We start from the raw sequence: 22622 nt of genomic DNA on the forward strand, positions 1-22622 counted from the left end.
GCCAGGAGTCACAGGGAAAGGAGTCACACAGCTTTGCAGGGTCTGCATTTCACCTGCAAATATCCTTTTCCATTCTTTCTGGACCCTCCTTTCTTCCTTCCCCCCTGTACTGTGCTCTGGGAACAACCCAGACAACAAGCAAGCACCTCTCGGATCCAGGTGGGTAACTACGGGAATTATCTCACAGCCCTTGACTGCATCCCAACTCCTTCCTCTTGCATGTGTACTCAGACCCCAGCAGGGCCTTGCAGAGTTCCATAGGTGCCAACATCCACTTCCAGGACCTTGTGTCACTTTTTTAGCCACTATATCCCAGATAAAACTGTGGGCTGTGTTACTTATACAAAGATTGGCACAAGCTCCCTAGGACAAGCTGACAGCTTAATTCTGAGGGCTGTGAGGTGCGGCTGCCACTCTGACATGCAACCATTTAAGCACCAAGGGCAGTTGTGATGCCTGATGCACACCAGACACACGTCTGAGTTGCACATCACTAGGGTGGACACAGAGACGCGACGCCTCACTCCATACGTACCCCCTTGCTGCGTTTTGACCTGGATGATGTCCGAGGGGGGACCATCGCCCACCGAAGTAAAGGCCAGGACACGGATGCTGTATGTGGTCCCTGTGATAAGGCTCCCCACAGTGGTGAGGTGGCTGTCATCGGTGTTGTGTTTCTGCCACATGCTCAAAGGCAGGTGTGGGTCGGTGGTATAGTAAACGCGGTATCCTCGGATCTGTCCGTTAGGTTCTTCTGGCTGCTCCCACTGGACCAGCATGGTGCTGGCGCTCAGCATCCTTGCTTGGACTTTCAGGGGTGGACTTGAAGGAGCTTGTTCTCCTGTCCGGGCCTCGACCAGCTCACTGGGGGGACCCCTGCCAATGTTATTGACTGCGATGACCCGGAACTCGTACTCTGAAAAGGGGCTGAGCCCACCTATGCTATAACGCGTTGTTGCCACGCCATCTACCTCCTGGAACTGACCATCCAAGGATTTGGGCTTGTACTGGATGACGTAATATGAAATGGGGTCAGAGTTGCCTGAATCCCAGGTGAGGGTCACGCTGGTAGCTGTCGTTTCAGTCACTAATGGCTCTGTTGGAGGTTTTGGCAGTGCTGCAATTGGAAGGCAGAGAGGTGTGATTTAAATAATTCAGTCAGCTCAAACCCTGCAATGTGCACAGGGATAAAAATGGAGCTGCCACCGCCCATTAACATTCTTCTTTACAAGGCAGAAATCATTTCATACTCTAGAACATGCATTTTTATATTACCATATATTGCTTGAAGTGGTTCTTAATGGAAGGATAAACAGAGCAATCATGTTATTAGATGTGCTTGACGCACTTACCAGCAGCAGGCTAAATAAAGGTAATTCAACGGGGATGCAGGAATGTTTCTGTCATGGGGGTTCAGCTGGCAGTGGGAAGGTGCTTGCTGGGCTGGGCTGGCCCCAGGAGCCAGGTGTACAGCTGATTTACAAAGGGATACGGTAAAGCAATGAGAGCACCACGGGTAATCTGGAGCTATGCTTCGCTTCCACAGAAAGCATCTTAGGCCACAGGGAGCTCATGGACAATGCTGTTAGATGGGTTGGTAGGGGAATGCCTTGTAAGTATTACAGTGCATGCAGGAGGGATATGGCCAGAGAGATTACCAGCTTTCACATCCACTATTTCACTGGGTGGTGTGTCAAACTGCAACCAGACAATAAACTGTTACACAAGAACTCTTGTGACACTGGCATCTCTGAAGTGTTAACGAGAACACAACTACTGCAAGCAAACATTTCCAGATTTGTCATTTTACCAAAAGAATAAAGAAGGAGAATGAGTATGCGTGAGAGAGATTTGCAGAGTACACAAATATGTTAAGACAATGACTGAATTAACATGTACGGTAAGCTTAAACCTCCTACGAACCACTCCAGTTAGTCATTAGTAACCTCTAAGGCAGCTGTGCTTGATGAGGAACTAGGAAAAATGCTCAACCCAAGTTAAGATCCTGAAGTACTTTGTTCCTTGGCAAAGCCATCAGATTTCCAGCTTCTGAATGGTTCAGCTGAGGAGGGAAGGCTCTGTAGCACAGGAGCACACCTGCTCTGACTGCCAGGGGAGGTGCCTTTTCCAGTGCTACTGCAACGTGAATACTGGGAAAATCAGTGAGGGCTGAGCTGGCGTGGGCGAGAAGGTCATGCAAGCCACAAGCAGACACCATACCGCTACTATGGAGGACTCAGGCAAGGCAAATGCATCCTGTTCAACAGCAGAGCCAGAAGCAACATGTTTCCTAGAGTATCCAAGAAAATGACAGCCTCCCTCAGGCTTTCAAAGACAGATGACGCTCATCCACCCTTTCCTTTGAGAGCCATAAGCCTGACTCTTGCTAGCTCTTGGGTGTGCAGCCTGCACGTGAGCAAGGGGCAGGGCAGGTACTTTCGATGCACTTATTGCTATCAGCTCTGTGTCATCTTGTTTCTGCTGCCCGCCCTGCAAACCATTTACTTTCCAGTAAGCACGTGAGAAATAACACTGGGTGAAGGAGCTAGGGACAGAGACAGCAAGATATTCAGAGTGAAGATGCAGAAAAGACAGATGGAGAAACAAGGAGGAAGGCAAAAGGCTAAAGGAGCTGAGCAGACGACTCCCTGTCCTGGGGACCTCTGCAGTCCTGCAGTGGCAGTGGCTATCACGTAAGCCAAAGAGAAAGCGAGGTAGAGTTGTCCTAGGTAAAGAGGTAAATACTGGGAACCATCAGTGCCCCCCTCCTCCTGCCATGTCCAAACCACCTCCCCACTGTGCCTCTTCTGTACACTCTTGGGTATCTACTACAACCGAAGCAACCCTGTGCTCTCTAAGAAAAGAGAGGCTGGAAAAGGCACCAACTAGCATGTGCTGTGAGTAAAGGGAGTGGTGTGTGGCTAAGGTTAAAAGCATCCTCAGACTAGCATCACGGAAAAGAGAATTTGCTGTTAATCTGCAGGTTAACACTCAAGCCTGTGATTTGTCGAAGCAGGAACTCGGCACTAAAGGTGACCATAGTGCAGAAGGGGACCTGCGAGAACAGATATGCTCAGAAGTTGACATATTTGTAGAAATCTGAGCTAAAAATCAACTCCAAAGAGAGGAGGAAAGTGATAGTATGGACCTGCTTGGCCCCACATACGAAAGGCAGGACATGTACTTCAACCTCCCATTAGGGAGCTGCCTGTACTCAGTGCTCAGCAACCAGCAATAATGTCCTCTTTGGGGCAAAGCTACTCGTGAAATGGCAGCGGAAAGAATGCTTTAAGGAGAGCAAGAAAAGAAAGGCAAAGAGGCAGACCAGTAAGGGAAAAAGACAAAAAGAATATGGAACAATTTTAAAATGAACACATATAGCTCCTTCCTGCAGGGAGTCAAGACACTTCACATTGCTGGGATTAACCTCCTTGCCCTGCCCTTACTGCAAGAAGAGATCTCTGTGCAAAAAGCTCTCTGACGGCAGACACCCACAGACCTCTACCCCAGGACAGCCCATGGCCTGCTGCTGTGCTGAGCTGACGCTCCCGATGCATGGAACAAGCCAGAAATTGCTGGGATATCCCAATTACTGGGACAAGCACAGGCTCACTGAGGTTTCCTTGTGTCCTAACAAGGACCCAGCTGGACATAAGCCTGCTTCCCATCATGGAGGGAAAGAGGAAATAACCTCCAAAGCAAATATTATACTATGAGCAGGAAAAAACAAAAGTTGTGGGTTTTGGAACTTCCCTTACAAAGTGTAAAAGTCACAGAAGACTGCAGTCAGTTGGCTGCACCCGAAACCACTTTGGCAAAGAGCTACACTGTTGAAACTCATAAGTAGGAGCACCAAAGGGAACAGTTCCTTACCTTTGACAGTGATCTGGGCTGTAGCTTCGATCATGCCAAGCGATGAGATGGCTACGCAGGTGTAGTTGGCAGACTGCATGATGTTATTAAGCTCCAGGACGTTCCTACCGACGGGCATCTCATCTTCTTTGGTCAGTTCCTCCACACCAGCCATCCACTTCACGTAGGGCATTGGAGCGCCTACTGCCACGCACGTGAGGTTCACGCTCCCCCCAGGCATCACCTCGTGGTTGCTCGGAGGGATAGAGAATCGAGGAGCAACACGCCGCACTGAAACAAGGAGGAGACAGCTAGTAGGGCCACAGAACCAGCAGAGAGCACTCAGTTGCACTGCGGGGATAGGTAAGGGGGGGTGTTCAACATTTTTGCCTGTCCATCCCTCGGGACAGATAAAATGAAGTGCAAAAGTCGTTCACTGCTTTGCCAAATTGCACACACTTTGCTCTCCTTCCTTAGCCACTGGCATCTTATTAGAAGAACTCATTAAGGGATGGCTCAATTCGTTCCCTCCAAACACAGCCTTTCGAAATCATATTACTAACATGAAACATTCCTACATTTAAATTACATCTCTCTAATTAGAGAGCATGCACAAATGCCAGTCACACACTTTCTCCGTGCAGGGCCCACTGAAACTCTGCAAAACGGAATTACTTGCTCAATTTATTAGCTCCAGAGTAAAGCAACTTGTCTCCTAAACCTCACAGGGTTTGGGTAGGAGCAGCAGAAGGGTTTCTTCCTGAATTAGCACACGTGTGCTGCTAAATAAAACATAATTCCTTTAAAAATGTAACTCAGGTTCTACCTTGCCTCAGAAAAAATAGTCACCAGAGCTGCATGACATTGTCAGGGCCTGAACAGATCACCTTGCTGGGCAGGAGAGAACTAATCCTGACAGATGTGAGATCATATCCATTTTGACAGAAGTGAGCTGGTCTGGCAGAACCCTTCCCACCTTTGTGGCAGCACTTCGGGAGATGTATTCCTCCTTATTTCATTGCAGAGCTTCTCTTCATATCAATTCCTTGCTGGGTATTTCATTCAAGACTTATTTGTAAGCAACTCTCAGCTACAATAAAGCTCTAAAGCTGCCTGCCATATGCATTCCCGTCAGGAAAATGACACCGAGAAATGAGGCCCCTTCTTCAGGGTTAGTGTTATGGGCCTATTTAAGCAAGGGTAGAGAAACAACTGTGCTCGGTAAATCTTTGTCTCCTCTGGGTGAGCTCATTCTAGTCTGTAGTTAAAAAGGGAAACTGCTCAAACCTGTCTCGCCCAGCAGCCCTACTCTCCTCTAGCCTCCTCCACCAGAAAGGCAGCCCCAAAGCATCGGTGGGGTCACGACTGACCAGCTCCCAACAAGCCTCTCCTGCCAATTCTGCTCCTCCGTCAGTGCCTCAGGCTGGCAGAGCAGCAAACAGCCGCAGAGCTGGGGCCAGGTGGAAATCAGGCAGGAGCCTGCGTGGTGCCAGCTCTCAACACATCACAAGCACCACCGGCCCCGTGCTTGCTGGGGATCAGGGAGGACATGGCTCCACTGGCCTGGCTCTGGACACCACAGCGTCTCCACAGACGGTAAAGCTGCTGACAGCCCAGCAAGCTGCAGAGGTGTCAGCTCCGCTTGCCAAGCTGACTCTCCCCAAATCAAATTCCACTAGCGCTCTCTTTGATGATTCATCCCCAACCCAACAAGCTTGCAGAGAGAGACTGAACATGGAAGCCCCCACGCTAGCATGTACAACAGAGCTAGAACTTCGTGATAAATTAGACAACACTGTCAACACCGTGTGTGTACTACACATCGTCTTGGTGACAAAACAGGGCTCATTAGCTCCTTACCAGCCGGGGGAAGGGTAACTTGCTTTGCTTTTTTTCTTTTCTTAATGTCTAAATCGAAAGTCTTGCTGGCTGTTTCTTTTAATCAATTATTAAATCTCAAACCAATAGCTACATGAGTGATAGCCAGTGATACTTGACTATCCGGGCAGTGCTCCCCAAACCAGACAGAACTGAAAGTGTACTCAAGCGCTACACAGTCATGAGAACCTGATGGACATGGCAATGGTTTAACATGATGGTGTGTATTTTCAACCAAAGCATCCCAGCACCATTCATTAAGAGTCAGGTTTTGTTTTCCAGTGCACATGGCGTCGAATTATTTCAGGTAGAAGCTGTTCAAATTCCATCCCCATCCATTGACCAAACCCACCCACACTGTATTAAAATAAAAAAGAGCAAACTTCTGAGGATAAAGCCATAGGTGTCCACAAAGCACTCACACACATGCACCAGGCACTGGAGGCCACTACAGAGTCGGACAGGGAAGGCGCACAGTAACTCACAGGGACATGGGAAGACAAGAGACCATGCAGGAAGGTCAGAGCCCAGCATGCACAAACAGATTTTGACTTCCAGCCCTGTGAGACCAGAGACAGCACAGCCTGCTGTAGGCTCCCCTGCACCCCACACTGAGTGCCCGTGTCAAGCACTGCTCTCTAGGTGGTTCTAGGGCCATGCCAAGCCCCATCAGTGCTGCACCTCCCCTGATGTGTCCTGCAGAAGCAGCGCTTGTGGGCACTGCAGCCACTTCTCTCCTCCTGCTGGGAAGCCAGCAGCCGACCACCTCCTGGGAGATGTCCTTCAAAGGGGCTGGAGGCTCTCTTAGCAGCACCTTGCAGGGAGAAGGGAAGGGATGAGCTACTTTGGAAGTGTCTCTCTCTCTCCTGTCCTACCCACAGGGGAGCAGCAGAGATGGATGGTGTGTTCATGTGTGTACAGAAAGGATGAACGGCAAAGAAAACTCTCCTGCAGATCAAATCCTACTAAAGGGTGGGCAGGCTGCAGCATCACCGACCTCAACACAGGCCATGCCTCCTGCGTATCGCAGCCTGTGGCACGTCAGGAAGCTGCATGCGGCCTCAGCTTGGCAACAGATGAGTGGTTAAACAGGCCTCTGCAGTGTATTTTTTCAACTCTGTAACTGAGCCGGTCTCCCCTCGTTAGCACACAGGCAGAGCTGCTAAGGTGGGCTTGTTGCCCTGCACTGGAGAGCAGCGGTGCCCAAGGCACTGAAGCTGCTAAAAATGGATGCAATGTGTAGTGGGTTAGCTCTCAAGAGGGGAGACAGGAGGGGGTCAGGGCAATGCCTCTGGTGAGAGATTTGGCCCAGAAGATACTCTGGCCAGAGCGCCTGCAAAGGAAGGGATGGGTTCCATCAGCCTCCCATCCTCTTGGGGGATAATTGGCAGCTTCTTGTCCCAGTCAGTATGGAGGGAGAAGGGGAGATGCTGTCAGTTAGCATTAGCTAGAGCTGGCAGAGCTCTCACAGCAGCTTGCAGAGCACCATCAACACATTCCTCAGGCTCAAGCCAGCGATTTAAGTCACTTGCTTTTCTAGCATAAGAGTCTGATAATAATTTAAATCAGTATAACTCCTTAAAAGCAGCGTTCTTACAATTTCTGTCCAATTTACAAGTCAAATCACATGGGCTAGCACAGCCCATGATGCTACCTTAAGCGGTCCAGAAAATTTTGTTGTTCTTCATTTATTGCAGCAATGAAATTTCCCTTTTTATTAGAATCTTCTTGACAAGAATTTGCAATTTTTTTTTTTTAATCTTCTTTTTGGATAAAGATCAGAGAAGGTGGTTTGGAGGTTTTGCAACAACAGCACAGGGAAAATTGCTGTGAATATTAAAATGATTTCAATGGACAATAGTATAATTCACAGGTTTAGTTAAACCAGCAGACTGTCAAAAATGAGATTCATTGTCATTCATCCCAAGAATAAGCATCGTAAGGGCTCTGTGCTGCTCCACTATTCAACACGCCTCCCCATAGATAACGTTCTCTGGGAAATGAAGTGAAACCCCTGAGCAGTGCCCTGCAACCTGAGCCTTACCCTGGATCCCACAGGACAGGGAGAAAGGACATCTTGGAGACTGGATCCTCACTCACTGGGGGGATTGTGGGGAGAAGGAAGAGGAGCAGGCAACACAACAGCCACGAAGGTTGAGACTGAGAAAAGTTAATAATTCAGCATGCATTAACATGCACATTCCTTGCCTTGAGAGCAAAGAGCATGAATCGATTGCTTGGCTCCTTTCACCAGGGGAGCCGCTGTTTCCTAATGTCTCAGGTTCCCTCTGAGGGCAACATCACCCTCTTGGAGAACCAGGGACCCCTCCTCCCTGCTGCTGTCTGCAACAGTTGTAGGCTCTGAGCCCTGGGCATGACCGCTGCGGGTTCCCAGGCTGGTGCTGTTAGCCCCTCTCTCACATGCTGAGACACTGCTGGCACACAGCAGGGCTCTGCTGGAAACACAACAGTGCCAAGAGGATTGCCCACGCTTCCAAAACCGTCCAGTACTGCTAGGGAAGGGGAAACCAAACTGCTTTTCCTGCTGGCTGCCTTGGCCACAGTACAGATGAGCAAACGACAATGCTAACATCCCTCCCTCTGGCTTGCAGAGTCATATACTTGCCCACTCTTGCTTCTGGGTTTTCTTCCCACTGTGCCCAGCTGGCACCTAACTCTGGGCTCCATCCTCCTGTCCTGACATCCCCATCACAAGCTTGCTGGGTGCTACCCCACGGCGATGGAGAGTTGTGCCCGTGCTCTGCACGCTTCTCCACTCCTCTCTGGGTCAATCCCAGCTGCTCTGGTCCTGCACCATTGTCCCAACATCCTCTCCTGTTTGCTCTTCCTTTGCATGAAGGAGCAGCAGTCTGGAGTCCTGTCTGCTCTGAAGACGAACCGGCAGTGCCTGGGTTGTGCTGCTCCTTCCAGGCCTCCAGCACAGCAAAAGCAAGTTTGGAGGACTCTCCTCTAACCTCCTGACTGGGATGAGTAGTAGAGTGATGCGGAGACAGGTTTTTAAGAAGGTGACACTGCCCAGTTCCTTTACTCCAGCCAGGCAAGCTGGAGGATCCTTGGTGCACAGGGTGTGCTCTCGCCTCAACACATTGCTACTCGGCCCAAAACTTCTGCCTTCCTCAGGAACCACCTCCTCAGAGTTGGGAAGGAGTGAATTTAGGAGATAGCCTCAAACATGATCATCGGTCTGCATGGTTTACTCATCTGCAGAAATCTTTCATCTCTCCCTAGCGCTATCATTTTAAGGAAGGACTTCAAATGGAAAGGCAGTTGCTGGAGTCTCACAATCTATTGACAGAATCAACAGCAGGAGAGGAAAAATTGGAACCAGAAAAAATGCATTTACAGTCTAATCTTGTGCTCAAACAATGCTGTACTATTTATGCTCCCAATGCATCCTTGAGTGCTGACATTTTATAGACAATTTCCAAAACAGGGCCTTGCCATTTTTGGATTATATTTCAGCTATAACTTTTAGGTCTAATTATTTGCGCTGACAACCACATATAAAAGAGGATATATCATTACAGTGGTGCAGCACTGGAGACACATCAGCATTCAGCATAGTGACATACTAATAGCAAAGTAAGGGAGAGCAAGATTGTGGAGCTATGCAATTTGCATTCACTCTCTGAAATTTCTCTGATGAAAATAACACAACATTAAGGAGGGGAATAAGAGAAAAGATCCACTGTATCAAGATAAAATAACTCATTAATAAATAACCTTGTAGCAGTCACAGAGCAATAATTAAATGCATGGGTGAGCAGTACACAGTTTTAAGCAAAGCTGGAAAAATGTAAGATGTAATTATCAGTGCCAAACAAATTATAAGCACGGCAAATCCCATTGGAATATTTAGAAACTAATTTCTGGCTTCACATTAAATATTTGTGTATGTGGGTATTTTTGGTGGGGTAGGAAGGAGGGGTCAACACAAAGAACGAGAAATTATCTGCTCCTGCTGGCTTATATCCATTCTCGGCTGCCTCCCCTCGGCTAAACCATGCGACTAAAACGTTTAAGTGCCCTGTCAAAGGTTTATTCTCCAGAGGTGCCTGAGCCATCACAGTGGTGCTCCAAATTCACTGAAATCTGGGAGGATTTGGGCCTTGGCTTTAATTTCTTCTCTCTTCCTCTTCGTTCTCATTTTTCATTAGCGTCCTGGGCCCAGGTAATTTTAATCTGGTTTTAGAGGGTAAGCAACAAGGGCTCCGTGCCTCAGTACAATCTAAACGAGAGCACGTTCCAGGGAGAGAAACGAGAGTGAAGTCAGTGTACTGGAACAACTGCTATGACAACTTGTTAAAGCTTGTTCCAGTGCTGATTATAAGATCAACTCATGCAGCTGCCTGATGACATGTGTGAGAGGAGCCAGGGTCTCCCCCTTGCCACCCGGGAGCAGCGCTGGGGTGGAGAAATGCTGCAGGCATCCCTCTCCTCCAGCATGTGTGGAGGGATGGACGCACATGGTACCTGTTTGCTGAAGGAGTCATCTCCGGAAACTAGCTCAGGACTTCTGCCAAAAGCAGCTTTCCTCAGCATGAAGTCTGTAGGGCCGTGAATCTAGCTAGCTCTGGAGCTAGATTTAATTTAAAACCTGAAGCCGCCTTTCACTATTGTCCTTTGTTCACCTCTGGCTCTCTGAGGGGAGCGGGACAGAGCAGGGCAAAGCACAAATCAGTTTTTGCTGAGTGGCTACCAGCCCCTGCGCCTGCTGCCATCCTAGGCAAGACTGAGGCCACCGCCAGAGCTCTCTGCTCTCCTGCCAGCAAGAGAAAGACCCAGCCCCATGGAAGAGAGAAGAAGCAGACCTGCTCATGCAAAGGGCCCCGTGTCCAAGCACGGAGAACTGGACGCCCCCAGAGCGGGGACTGGCAAGGAGCAGGGACCTCAGCACGAGAGCCTTGCATCTCTCAGCCAGCTGCCCCTGCTGCCCTGTGGCAAGGGAGTGCAGCATGCCCAGTTCTGCTCCAGCTGAGATCAGACGCAAGTTTTATGTCTCTAGAGAAAGTTAAAACACGTAAAGCTACAGGAGAAACTGAGAAACCCACTCTTCCCAGCAGCTCACGAGGGGACTGGAGATCATTTAGATCCCTACTTCCAAAGATAGCTCTTGATCTCTGGCTGGAAAGCAGCAGCAGTTCAGAGGTATTAGACTGGCACCTCGCACAAGTAATGGGTTAGAGAAGGACCCCACAGACAGTAGCATGCACTTCTTCCCACCCTACCTTTGAACAAAACCGCTCTGGCTGTTATTCACATGCGAAACATATTCTGTGCACTTTAAATCTCAAGCAACAAAGGCATGCAAGCAAAGTATCAATGCCATCACCAGAGTCACAGCAAACAGTAAGCAGATTTCATCAGGCACGCTGTGGCTGTGCCTGGAAGGGAGCCAGAGTCTGTAGGGCCTCCTCCCCTTTTGGGAATGGCTCTCCTCTCCCTACTGGAAAAGTCTCATCTGACGTGGCGTACTGTAGATGGATAAGAAGTGAAAAGGACCAACCTTCTCGCTGATCTGAGAGATGAAAGTTTGTTTTGTTTGATGGCAGAGTGCGATGAAGATGAGGAGGGAATAAAAAAAGACAAGGAAAAACACAGAGAGTAAAAACAGGCCAAGCTTCATCTGTCTGCACACCACTGAAACGACAAGACAAGACTACAGAGGTCAGCCATGACTTCCCACCGTGTACACACACCACTCCAGGCCATGGACAAGAGTGTGCGGTACTCGCACCGCTCTGGCCCGGAGCAGGGCCGGCCCCTCTGCCTCCTCGCCGCTCCTTGAGGCAGGGTGGAGGGGACCACACGTCCCACACATACTCACATGGAGGGTGCTGCAGGGGCAGCCCCGCGCTGGGCCAGAGGCTGGAAACACAGACACATTCACATGTGCAAAACACTCACGCACATGCATAGAGCAAGGGACTCCAACCATCACACGGACAGACGTGCTCCCACACACCCACTCCAGCTATAAAGATGATGGCAAAGGCACTTTAAACCCATCAACCACACGCTAGGAAGAGCGTATACGTAGATCCGAATTTTATCAAGTAGGAAAGAAATGTTCCAAGTGGTGAATGGAAAATCTTCTACCATGAAGAGCTGCTCCCCCTCTCCAAACAAAGAGCTAAATGCAGCAGAGAGATATCAGGCAAGTGAAAGACATGCGCAGTCTCAGCTGGGCTCAGTTTCGGGAGAGCCTTATTGGTACACTGTGCTGCGAGTGAGATGGACAAGAAATCAGAAAGACAAAAAACAGGCAGAGAGAATTGAGCAGGTCCCAGTTTTTGTTCCTGCGGGAGAGACAGTAGAAGGTTAGTTGCATTTTCCTTATAGACAAAGGAGATCTTATTTCTCTTAGCAGGAGTGACCTCACTCCAGCTACAGATCCGTGGCGTATCAGCTGTAATCGAACCCTCGCTGAGAGAATACAGAAGTGGATTTGATAGTTAAAGATTGCTTATGAGTCACATTTTTTGATGAGGGAAGGAGAAGGTGGGGGGACGAATTTGCTTTCCAGCAGAAACACTGCAAATTAGAGAACAGCATGTGGCATTATACGGTGCAACAGTACAGTCAGCCATTTCCAGCGATTAGAGGACAGGATTTTAACCAACACTGACATGGTACAGATCAGGCAACAAACTGCCAATAACAGCTACAACAGTGCCCTACCAAGTGTAATGGAGCTTGCAAGAGAACAGCAAAACGGTTGTTTACGTTTCTTCAATTGAACTATACCAGGGGACCAGAACCAGCCAACTCAGAGCTTAACTGGCCCATAAGTGGGGGCCACATCCTGCGAGGACCTCCACCCCGACATCCTCGTAACAGACAGTCCTGGCGTGAGGCCCAGGTTTCCTGTGGCCTGCTTTAGAGAGGATTTACCTCTTACTCCACAAAACATTAACATAAGGCTCATTTAATCCCGTGAGACCTGCGATGGGAGGGAACCTCTTTATTGCTGCTCCCAAGCCACCACTTTATTTCCTTATCTAATGGAGCGTATCACATCTGCATGGCCTCAGCAAGAGCAAGGGGCTTCAGCTTTCTGCTCAGCTCTTCCCAACAGGGAGGATTTGTTTCCTGCCCTTGCCAGCGAAGGACAGTGCTTCTGGCAAACCAGGCGTACCCGTGAGTGGCTGCATTTCTGGAAAGCAGCACTGACACTGCAACAGGACCATACAAACTTGAACTGACGCAAACACGACCCAACCTGCTGCACTTCTTGGGACTGTGTGACTGAACAGCAAGAGGCTGGTGACAGGGCTAAGACTGGGGGAAGATGATGAAACAGCTATGGGAACACCTGTCTCTGTTGCAGAAGCAGCTACAGAGCCTCCTCCTGCCCTTGGGAAAGGCTGATGGCCTCCAGCCACACTAAGGGGACTCGCTGTGGTGCCACTTGGCACACCCACAGGCAGGGAGAGGGGTGCTACTGCAGCTGGGGGATGGCCTGGAGCTTTGTTTTGGGGAGCTCAGCAGGAATCGCGCTGCATCAGCGTGCATGGACAGGAGTAGGCTTTGGCAGTGGCTTCCCCAACTTGTTGACACTTCAGATTAGAGCTGGAAAGGTGAGGAGACACATGTGAAACACGCTAATTCAAACAGATTACTTTCTGGTCTGTCAAACAGGAACAAGTTTGGGACCTGCTATTTGTCACTAATTGCTGGATTATCTCTTAATCTCTCATTATATTAGTGTCTTATGGGGAATAGAAACCAGTAGCAGCCTATTTTGGAACAGCTGTAAGGCAAAAGGGAACACCTGGGCAGAAAGTTCCCTCTCCTTTCCCTTTACTTAATGCTTAAACAGCTGCTGCTTTATCTGAGATAATCCTGATAAATGGTAAATTGAAAGTTTCATCTCCTTACAGATACCATTCACATTCTCCCTTATCTCCAGTTCTCTAGCCATGTCGCTCCCAAGCTAAGAAGCATGTTTTACCAACAGGTTTGCTGTTTTTTCACAAAACAAATGACTCTGAGCAGTGACAGCAAAGAATATCCGCCCTCACGTAGTGACAGAGGATTTAAGGCTGGGGTTACCCAGAGCATCCCCTGTGCAGAACACAACAGCTCAGCAGGCGCATTACTGTGTTCCCATGAACCTGAGCTGCCTGGCAGCTAACTTGAACGTGCCAGTCTATCTGCAAGACAAAGCAAATCAAGTCACAGCAGAAATGCCACCAGAGGATAGCAAACTCCAGAAGGTAAAATCGGGTCTCCTTTTGAGATCCAAGTTGAAACAGCAAGGAGGCAAAGAGCAAGGCCGTATCAGAGATGCGGCTGCCAGTCCTGACTGTCAGATGGCTCCAGCGCTCTGTAGGCAGAAATTCCCATGCTGATTCAATTTGGCTTTTACCCTGTATAGACATGCTTGTCTTATGCAGCAGCAGCAATACTCTGAGCACAGCAGCTTGTTGCAGAATGAGTTTGGGCTTATGGGAGGCTCTGCTTTTGTGTATTCTTGGGCACTAGCTCCCTGAAACAAGGCAAGGGGCTGTAGTCAGGATAGGAATGCACCGGTCTGAGAGTTTAGATCACTACCTTAAACAAAGAAACACATTTCTAAAGCTTTTCAAAGTGGGAAGCTAATACTTTCCTGAAAGCAACAAGAAAGTTCATCATCCCAATTGTCTCTGCAATTCTGCTGGGAACTGCCAGCATCTGTCCTTTGCCGAAAACCCTCTGGTGCTATGCAAGGCATTAATATAATGGCAAGCCCAGACACTTTGGAATCCAAAAGACACAGAGGTTAACAAAAACCCAGAGGGTGATGAACCTCTTCCTGCTTATCTCCAAAAGCACATCTTGTGTCTCAAGGACTCCACATAAATCAAATTTCATCCATTACAGCTTTTAGAGGTATAGAGGAACAAAAGGACAGATTGTCTTTTTTTACGCCAGATTACATGAGAAAAAGACAACCTCCCATTATACGCAATGAACAATGTTCTCATGCCACAGTGATGAGTATATTCCATCCTAGAGAGACAGACAGGATGCTTAGGGCTCCCAATCATCCTTTCCCATTCATAGTGCACACACATGCATGCATGAATTCAATTAAGAGCAGAAAACCTCAGAGCACCAGAGATGGATTTCCTAACTCTTTGTGCAAGTGGATAGGGAAGGGGAGGGAACGGACATTTAGTCAGCACAGATACACAGGCCTAATTGTTCCACACACGTCTATGCAGGTCATGTGGGGAGTCAGGGGAAATAGGTTTCCAAGTCTATTTCTGTGTTGCATTATCATGCACTGAGCCACCAGCCGCTCTCCTATTTTCCATAAAGGTCATTTTACAAATAATCAGACTTGAGCCTCGCATTGCACTTTTATCCGTCAGAGGACTCTGCAAGGAATAAAACTGTTCAGCTTATTTAGTTGAGTTCTATAATGCACATTGAAATCTTTAGATGAAATGTGCTAGCAGAAGGAGAAAGAACAATTATTTATTAAACAGTGATCATTATAACTACTATGGCACAGCAAAACACTCACAGAAACACTAACAGTGAACTCTCTTCACCCCGGGAGAAAACATGACAAAAATATTCATAGCAATATATGGGGAAGAGAAAACTTGGCAGAATCCTCTGTGTGCCTCTCCAGCTCTGAAACCAGCCAGCTCCAGTATGAGGATACACACAGTCACAGCAGCATGAGCCACTGTGCTGACTGAGCAGCAAATGTCTGGTGGTGCTGAGCGCTGCACAGCTCTGGCCATGCCGCTGGCTGCTTTCACCACGAGTCTGCTTACAATGAGCCAAGGTGCATCCGCCCACGTTATGGATGGTCTGATTTTGGCTGTAGCAGTAGCTTCAGCATAGAGTGGCACCTGGGAGCAGAGGAAATGAAGTTAAAAGAACTGAAATCCCATAAAAAGGAGTACACTTTCTTCATCAAAGGGTCACTGCTCTCTGTTGCACTGCTCTACTGCAGCATTATCTTGAGGTCAGGACTGCACAGAGTGTACACAGGGAGATCACGTCCCTTCAGACCTGCAGCCCTCCTCAGCCATGTATCAGCCTCTGAGGGGTAGTTATGCTGTGGCCTCTATCACAGCCTGGCTTTGCTTCTTCTGATGGTCCAGGGCAAACATCTGTCCAAAGCAACAGCCTGGATCATCTGGTCTGCATCAACTGCCCACTCCTGCTGCCTCTCATCCAGGCATCTCCTTTGCGAGTCTCTCCAGTCTCTGCTTGTCTGTGATTGCTGTCAGGCCCTCAAGCACCAGCAGTGCCTCATTCTGGTCAAGTAACGTCACCCCCATCAACCCTGACGGGAGGCAGATTAAACGGAGCACATTGCCAGAAGTGTGCATAGAGCTGGGCTGCAAACAAACATATTCCCCATCATTTAGCCATTTTTTCAGACAACCCCAGTTTTGGTCACTGACTGTCTGACCACTGTTCCCAGCTTTTACTCATCTCCTGGCGATATCCTCAAGCTTTCACTGCTGTTGCTATTTTAGCTGTTTTAATATTACATAAGCAAAAAATGTCCTTTTTTAAAGGCTTCAAGTCTTGTTGCTCCAGGCTTGTGTCAGTCATTCGGAATTATTATTATTTACACAAGATCCCCACTGCAGTAAGCATCACGTAGCCGCAAGTAGCCATTTCGGTGAGCTCCCTCCGTGTCTGAGCCTAAGCTACTGCCAAGTTCCGAAGCGTACAACCCCGCAGAGGACTCAGAGTCGCTGCTGGGGACAAAGCCACAACACTCACTTCATTTTGGGTGATCGCTCCTTAGTGAAACTCGCCATATGAAACTTCAGACTCCAAGCAAGTTTCCCTGCTGCCAAACGAAAGAGTAGCCTGGCCTTCCAAAAAACAGATCAAGAAATCACAGAGTTTTGCAGTAATACCATTTTGATTTACTCCAGTCTGTTTTACTCGTTTGCCATTTGGGGTCAGAGGAGACAATTAAGTTTTAAATGGTCTTTCTTTAAAAATGGCTGTGCAGCTTGCTTCTCTACGCTATGTGTAGAGTTTTGGGCCAGGGAACTCGCTGCACTGGCCCCACTGGACTGTGACTTGAAGGTCTGAAAGGCTGCACTTAAGAAGTGAAAATTGTGCAGCAGATTTCTCATTTGACGAGAAGCATGCAGCTGATGCTCCAATAAGTACTATTCTCATAGCATCTGCATTGCTTACTGCTGTTAGCAGCACTGGGGAATACACCTTGTGAACTCCACAGTGTATTAATAAGGATGTTATACACAGTCCTCCTCTTCTGTGGCACTGAAGTAGGAAAAAAAAAATAATGCCACGTATACAGAAAGAGAAGGGCAGAAAAAAGCTTTTATACAGGGGAAAAGGTCAAGTAACGGTGCCTCTATTGAGCGGAGAACCATGCTGGCCACCACCTTCATAGGTACTTCATAGGACAAGACTTTTGGCTGAAAAAGCTCCTCTCTGTGCAGATGTCCCTGAAGCTGTAGGCAAATGAAGAGTGAAAAGTATTCATCAAGAAACAATAGTGTAGGTGAATCAGTGCAATTAAACTATACTCCCAGTGAGTATGATGAAATGACACCACCTTTTTTTTTCCTCCACACTTGATCCAATCTGCTTTCTACTCTTAAATCAATTTCTTGTATGTCTTGAATCAACTTCTCGGATTTTTGCTGCTAAATTAGATAGTAAGCTCTCTGGATTAGAGGAGTCGCATCTTCCACACGTTTCTATTCCCTTGCCTTCTCCCTGCAGCACCTTCAAGTCCCAAATCTAATAATTGTTCATGTAACCATGGACTACAAACAGATGAGTGTTCCATCATCCAGACCAGCACTGGCAAGTATTCTTATGCTGAAAGCACAGGACAGGAATATGCCACTGTGCCCACTTTGAAGTTCTTGCTATGTCCTGAATACCACCTTGCCCTGGCACGCTCTCTGTTCTTGCTTTCACTCTGTTCTTGCTCCTCTGGTGGTCTGCATGTTTTCTGCAACTCTCCACGCATGGAGAGCTAAAGAGCAGCGGTGGGAGGCGGTCAGCCCCCAGCGCCGGTCCCCAGCCCCATCCTGGCTCTGCAGCAGCAGCCAGCTAGACCTGTCAGTTGAGAAGCAGAAGGCTTATGAGGGTTGCTTTGCAGCACACTTAGTAAGATGAAAATAATAGCTTCAAGGAAAACGCATCCATTTTCCTTTACAAATCCCTGGTGTGGAAATGTTTTAACTTTTAATGAAGTCCATCTGTGCACCAGTGCTGGCTCTGAAGGATTCACAGAGACAAGGCACTGGCATAGCCTGCTCCTTCCTCCTCCTGTACTTTCATTGATATAAGAAGCCCTGAGCAGTGCCTGGATACTCCTTTTCAGCACCCAGTACCTTCCTTTGTTAGCATGGAAAGTAAGATAAAGATGCTAATGAGCCTGTGCTTTCTAACACAGCACACTCACAAAAGATTACCTGGGAGGCTAGGAAAGCCGAGGACATGATCAAAAACGTAAACCCCAAGTGTCAAGAGACAAACAAACATTTGAACTAGTAAAAAAAACCAGACTGTAAACGAGAAAAAGCCCACGGAGTCCTTAGAACTACACAGGGTGGAAATTAGTACTGCTGCTCAGTACTCAGCCATGCTTTCTGAGAAAGTGGCCAATTTCTTGGGTATTCGCTGCAATGAGGTCAATCATTATCCAGGAAACTCCAGGCCTGTCAGTCTGACCACAGTGCCAGGGAAAGTCATGGAACAGGTTATCATGAGTGCTACCATAAAGCACATGCAAGAGAACCGGGTGATCAGGCCCAGTCAACACAGGTTCATGGAAGGCAGATCTTCCCAAACTAACCCGATTGCCTTCTATGACAAAGTGACCCGCCTACTGGATGGGGGAAAGGCTGTGGATGTAGTTTTCTTGGACTTCAGTAAAGCCTTTGACACAGTTCCTCACAGCATTCTGCTTAGGAAACTGTCAGTCTCTGGCCTGGGGAGGTGCACGCTTTTCTGAGTGAAAAACTGGTTGGCTGGCCGGGCCCAAAGTGTGGTGGTAAATGGAGTTCACTCCAACTGGAGGCCGGTCAAGTGGTGTCCCCCAGGGCTCAGTGCTGGGTCCAGCCCTGTTCAATGTCTTTGTCAATGACCTGGATGAGGGGATTGAATACACCCTAATTAAGTTTGTGAATGACACTAAGCTGGGTGGAAGCGTGGATCTGCTGGAGCGTAGGGAGGCTCTGCAAAGGGATCTGAACAGGCTGGACTGCTGGGCTGAGACCAATGGCATGAGGTTTAACAAGCCCAAATGCCGGGTCCTGCACTTGAGGAATAACAACCCTATGCAGTGCTACAGACTAGGGGAAGAGTGGCTGGAAAGCTGAACCTGGGGGTGTTGGTCAACAGCAGCTGTACATGAGCCAGCAGTGCGCCCAGGATCCTGTGTTCAGTTCTGGACCCCTTACTCCAAGAAGGATGTTGAGGCTTTGGAGCGTGTTCAGAGAAGAGCAACGAGGCTGGGGAAGGGGCTGGAGAACAAGTCTTACGAGGAGTGGCTGAGGGAATGGGGTTGTTTAGCCTTGAGAAGAGGATGCAGAGGGGAGACTGTCTACAACTACCTGATAGGAGGTTGTAGAGAGGAGGGAGCTGGGCTCTTCTCTCAAGTGTCAGGGGACAGGACAAAGGGGAATGGCCTCAAGCTGCACCAGGGGAGGCTCAGGCTGGACATCAGAAAAAAACTTTTCACAGACAGGGTCACTGGGCACTGGCAGAAGCTGCCCAAGGAGGTGTTTGAGTCCCCATCCCTGGAGGTATTTAAAAGATGGGTAGACAAGGTGCTCAGAGACATGGTTTAGTGGTTGATAGGAATGGTTGGACTCGATGATCCTAGAGGTCTTTTCTGTGATTCTATGATTCTGTGATTATGAAACCACTGTGCAGTCGACACACTTAACTTCCACTGTAATTTAGCATTAATTAATGTCTTCTCTAGTAAAGATGCAGGCACCTTCTGAAGACCGTACTGGAAGTCACTGATCCGTCTAATGACAACACTGTAGGACTATCACAAGAAGGAAGAAAAGGGATTCTTTCACTCTGCATAACCAAGACCTGAGAAAGTAAGATATGCTAATTTTCTTCCTTGCTTGTTAAAGAAATAAAATACTGTTCTTGGTTTGACTAATTTGTTGAAGTCATTAACTAATATAGTAACAATATGATAGGTTTTTTTGTAGAACATCTGCTATCACAAACTGTAAGCACAAATATTGTCTAGGATCTAGTATGCATGGTAAATTTAATCTAATAATAATTTATAGGGTATCCTGTCTTAAATATACAGCAGGGCTTTATCAGGATCACACAGGTTAGAGACCGACATTGTAAAGATTATGTGCAACAAAAAGGCTTGCTGTGAAAATTTATGTGTAAGAAAACGGTGGTTAAAAGCAGAACATATTTCTAAAAGCACCCTTACTTTGGTGAACATCGAGATCCTCTCACACATGCAGACCACCCAAGGGCCATGCCTAGCCCGAACGGGACAGACAAGCCTTGCTGCACAGCAAGCCACGGATAAAATTCAGTACCCTCCTCAGTCCTACAGGATTCACTTCCTAAATAAAGCGTGTTCAATAAAAGAAATCACAAAGTTGTAAGAGGAGTTTTTTCTGCCTCTCGAAGCCTTTGTGCCTTTTTTTCAGCCACATCTCTACAGAAAACAGAACATTAGGAGTTTGAGCATGTCACAGGAAGCAACACATCCCAAATACTGCAGCAAAACGGCTGGATATCCACACAAGCACATGCAACAACAGCCAACCTGGTAACTAGAATCTTTCCTCTCATGAGTGCAAAGTGACAATCTGGGATGAGTTTTAGTACAGCTTGCCTGAAAAATGAACTTGCAGGAACACAGGGAGTTTAAAATCATCCATAATTACACTGTGAGAGTGAAATGAGTGATTACACTGCATAGATATAGCTTCATCTTCTGGATACGCTTAATTGGATACTTCAGTTTTCCAAATACTCTTCTAATCCAAATTATGCTGCAAAATAAAAGCCCGGTCCCCCAGAAGAAGCAAAGAAAACAATGCCAGAAGCCACCCCTAGAAGCAAACACACAGCATGTGAAGACATAATCATTCTCATGTCCTCTTTCCATACTAACCAACACATACACAGCTTTAAGATTGTATTTTCTTTCTTGAAAACAGAGGAAGGAAGAAATGAAGATGAGATTTTATTATTAGACAGCTGACTTACTATGTGGAAATAAAATCTGGTTCTAACTTCCCAACAAACTATGGGTTGTACCAGCACAAGAATCTTCATTCTCTTCTTGGGAAAATTCGTAACTATGTCTCCCAGGGGGTCCTGACCAGTGGCTCTTGTTATACAGAATTTCATATGAAACAGCACAGTTATTTTTTTGCTGAAATTAACAGAAAATGTACAGGGAATTTAGCCTTTGCTTTTCTCCAAGCTAACTCAAACACTTTTAAAGAAAGAAAACTGGCAGGTGACTGTCCTGGTGGAAGATCTAGTTATTTTGGTATGTTGAAAACAATTTTAAATTGGCAACATAGCATAACCATTAGAAAAATCACTTTACATGAATTGCAGCTAATTTCCCGCAGGTTCCCAGTGTGAGCCACTAATAGCCAGAGGCTCACTCATTGATGCATATAAGATGGATTAAGACAACTCCAAAAAGCTGTTCAGTTTTTAAACACACACATTCCAAAGCAGAGGCCTAAATATCAGCTCACCTACAGCTGAGCAACTCTGGTTCATCAGACTATGACTCCTTTTATACTACTCCGCCAAATGTTAGTTTATACTAAGAAGATTAAGCACCCAATTAAAATTACTATGACACAAAGTTAAGGAGTTTAAAGGAGAAAGGAATTCCAATTCAGCTGGTATTTCAGCATTTTACATAACACCATATAAACAGCAAAACAGATTTCCAGAAATGTAAGTCAAAGCCAACACGGATCAAAGATCTTGCTGTTTTTTGAGCAAAAGGCCATATCACACAAATCACAAAGTGTGATCAGGGAAGTAAAGGAACACACTCCTTCACTGAAAGCCATGGGGCCTTTTGGGCAGCAGGAGAGTGATCCCCTTGGGTGGAAGGTGCTCTTACCTCGAACATAAAGGTTAGCTGGGGCAGAGTAGCGGGTTCCTGCGCTGTTGGTTGCAACACATTCATATTTGCCTTGGTCTGACTCCTCGCTGTTCTCTATTTGCAGAGCTCCTGTACAAAAACAAGATGACACAGACAATTCAGGTTATGGTGAATCTGGTAATCAAACATCCAGCCTTAGAAAAGGAAGGCCATGTCCCATGTTCTTAAAGTATCTTCCTGGATAAATATACGGTGATGCTGTTCCCTGGACCCACAGGGTACCAGCACACAGCCAAAAGGTACCCAGTCTGCTGTTAGAAGCTTGTGAAATTGATTATTGTTACTTTTCTAATGCACAGGGAATCAGTTACTGGTGTATTTCCAACCTCCCCAATCACTTATATTCATTGCCTCAATAAAGGAAAGAAAACATACACATGAGCACATATTAATTACAGCTTTGCATGGGACTCTCGTCTAATAAAAGGACCTTTAATAAGCCTTTAATCAAAACAGCCAAGCACAAAGCACACTCACTGTAGCTGTTTGTTTCTTATCTGATGCACACAAAGCCTAGCAAATGCTCAACAAATTGCAACCTTCCTGTAGAAACTGGCAGCGTCCCATCTCTCCCAACTCACCACCCCTCCTTCCCACAGACATCTCCTTCTGAGAAAAGGCTTTGCCTTTCGTCGGCTTTCTCCATGTCAGCGATCTCCTTATTCTTTCAGATTTCATTACAGGTGATATAAAAAGATTAAGAACCCGGTCTGAGACACCACCA

General features: G+C 47.3%; 1 protein-coding gene and 1 long non-coding RNA gene across 21 annotated transcripts in view; one reads left to right on the forward strand and one right to left on the reverse strand.

Moving 5' to 3' along the window:
- The window catches only part of PTPRF (protein tyrosine phosphatase receptor type F), a 405229-nt gene that overhangs the window by 75983 nt on the left and 306624 nt on the right, over positions 1–22622 (reverse strand). For all 20 annotated transcript variants that reach the window (XM_054072544.1, XM_054072564.1, XM_054072558.1 and 17 more), the window contains 3 exons: positions 21857–21967; positions 3874–4143; positions 536–1117 (listed from right to left, as the gene is read on the reverse strand). In XM_054072544.1, coding sequence (XP_053928519.1) covers positions 536–1117; positions 3874–4143; positions 21857–21967 — 963 coding nt within the window. The remainder of the gene's footprint in view (positions 1–535; positions 1118–3873; positions 4144–21856; positions 21968–22622) is intronic.
- LOC128852844 (uncharacterized) lies at positions 47–20527 on the forward strand. Its single transcript, XR_008450922.1, has 3 exons — positions 47–159; positions 19694–19820; positions 20406–20527. It is a non-coding gene; the product is annotated as an uncharacterized LOC128852844 (long non-coding RNA).

This window comes from Cuculus canorus, chromosome 8 (genome assembly GCF_017976375.1).
Source record: "Cuculus canorus isolate bCucCan1 chromosome 8, bCucCan1.pri, whole genome shotgun sequence".
NCBI lineage: Eukaryota > Metazoa > Chordata > Aves > Cuculiformes > Cuculidae > Cuculus > Cuculus canorus.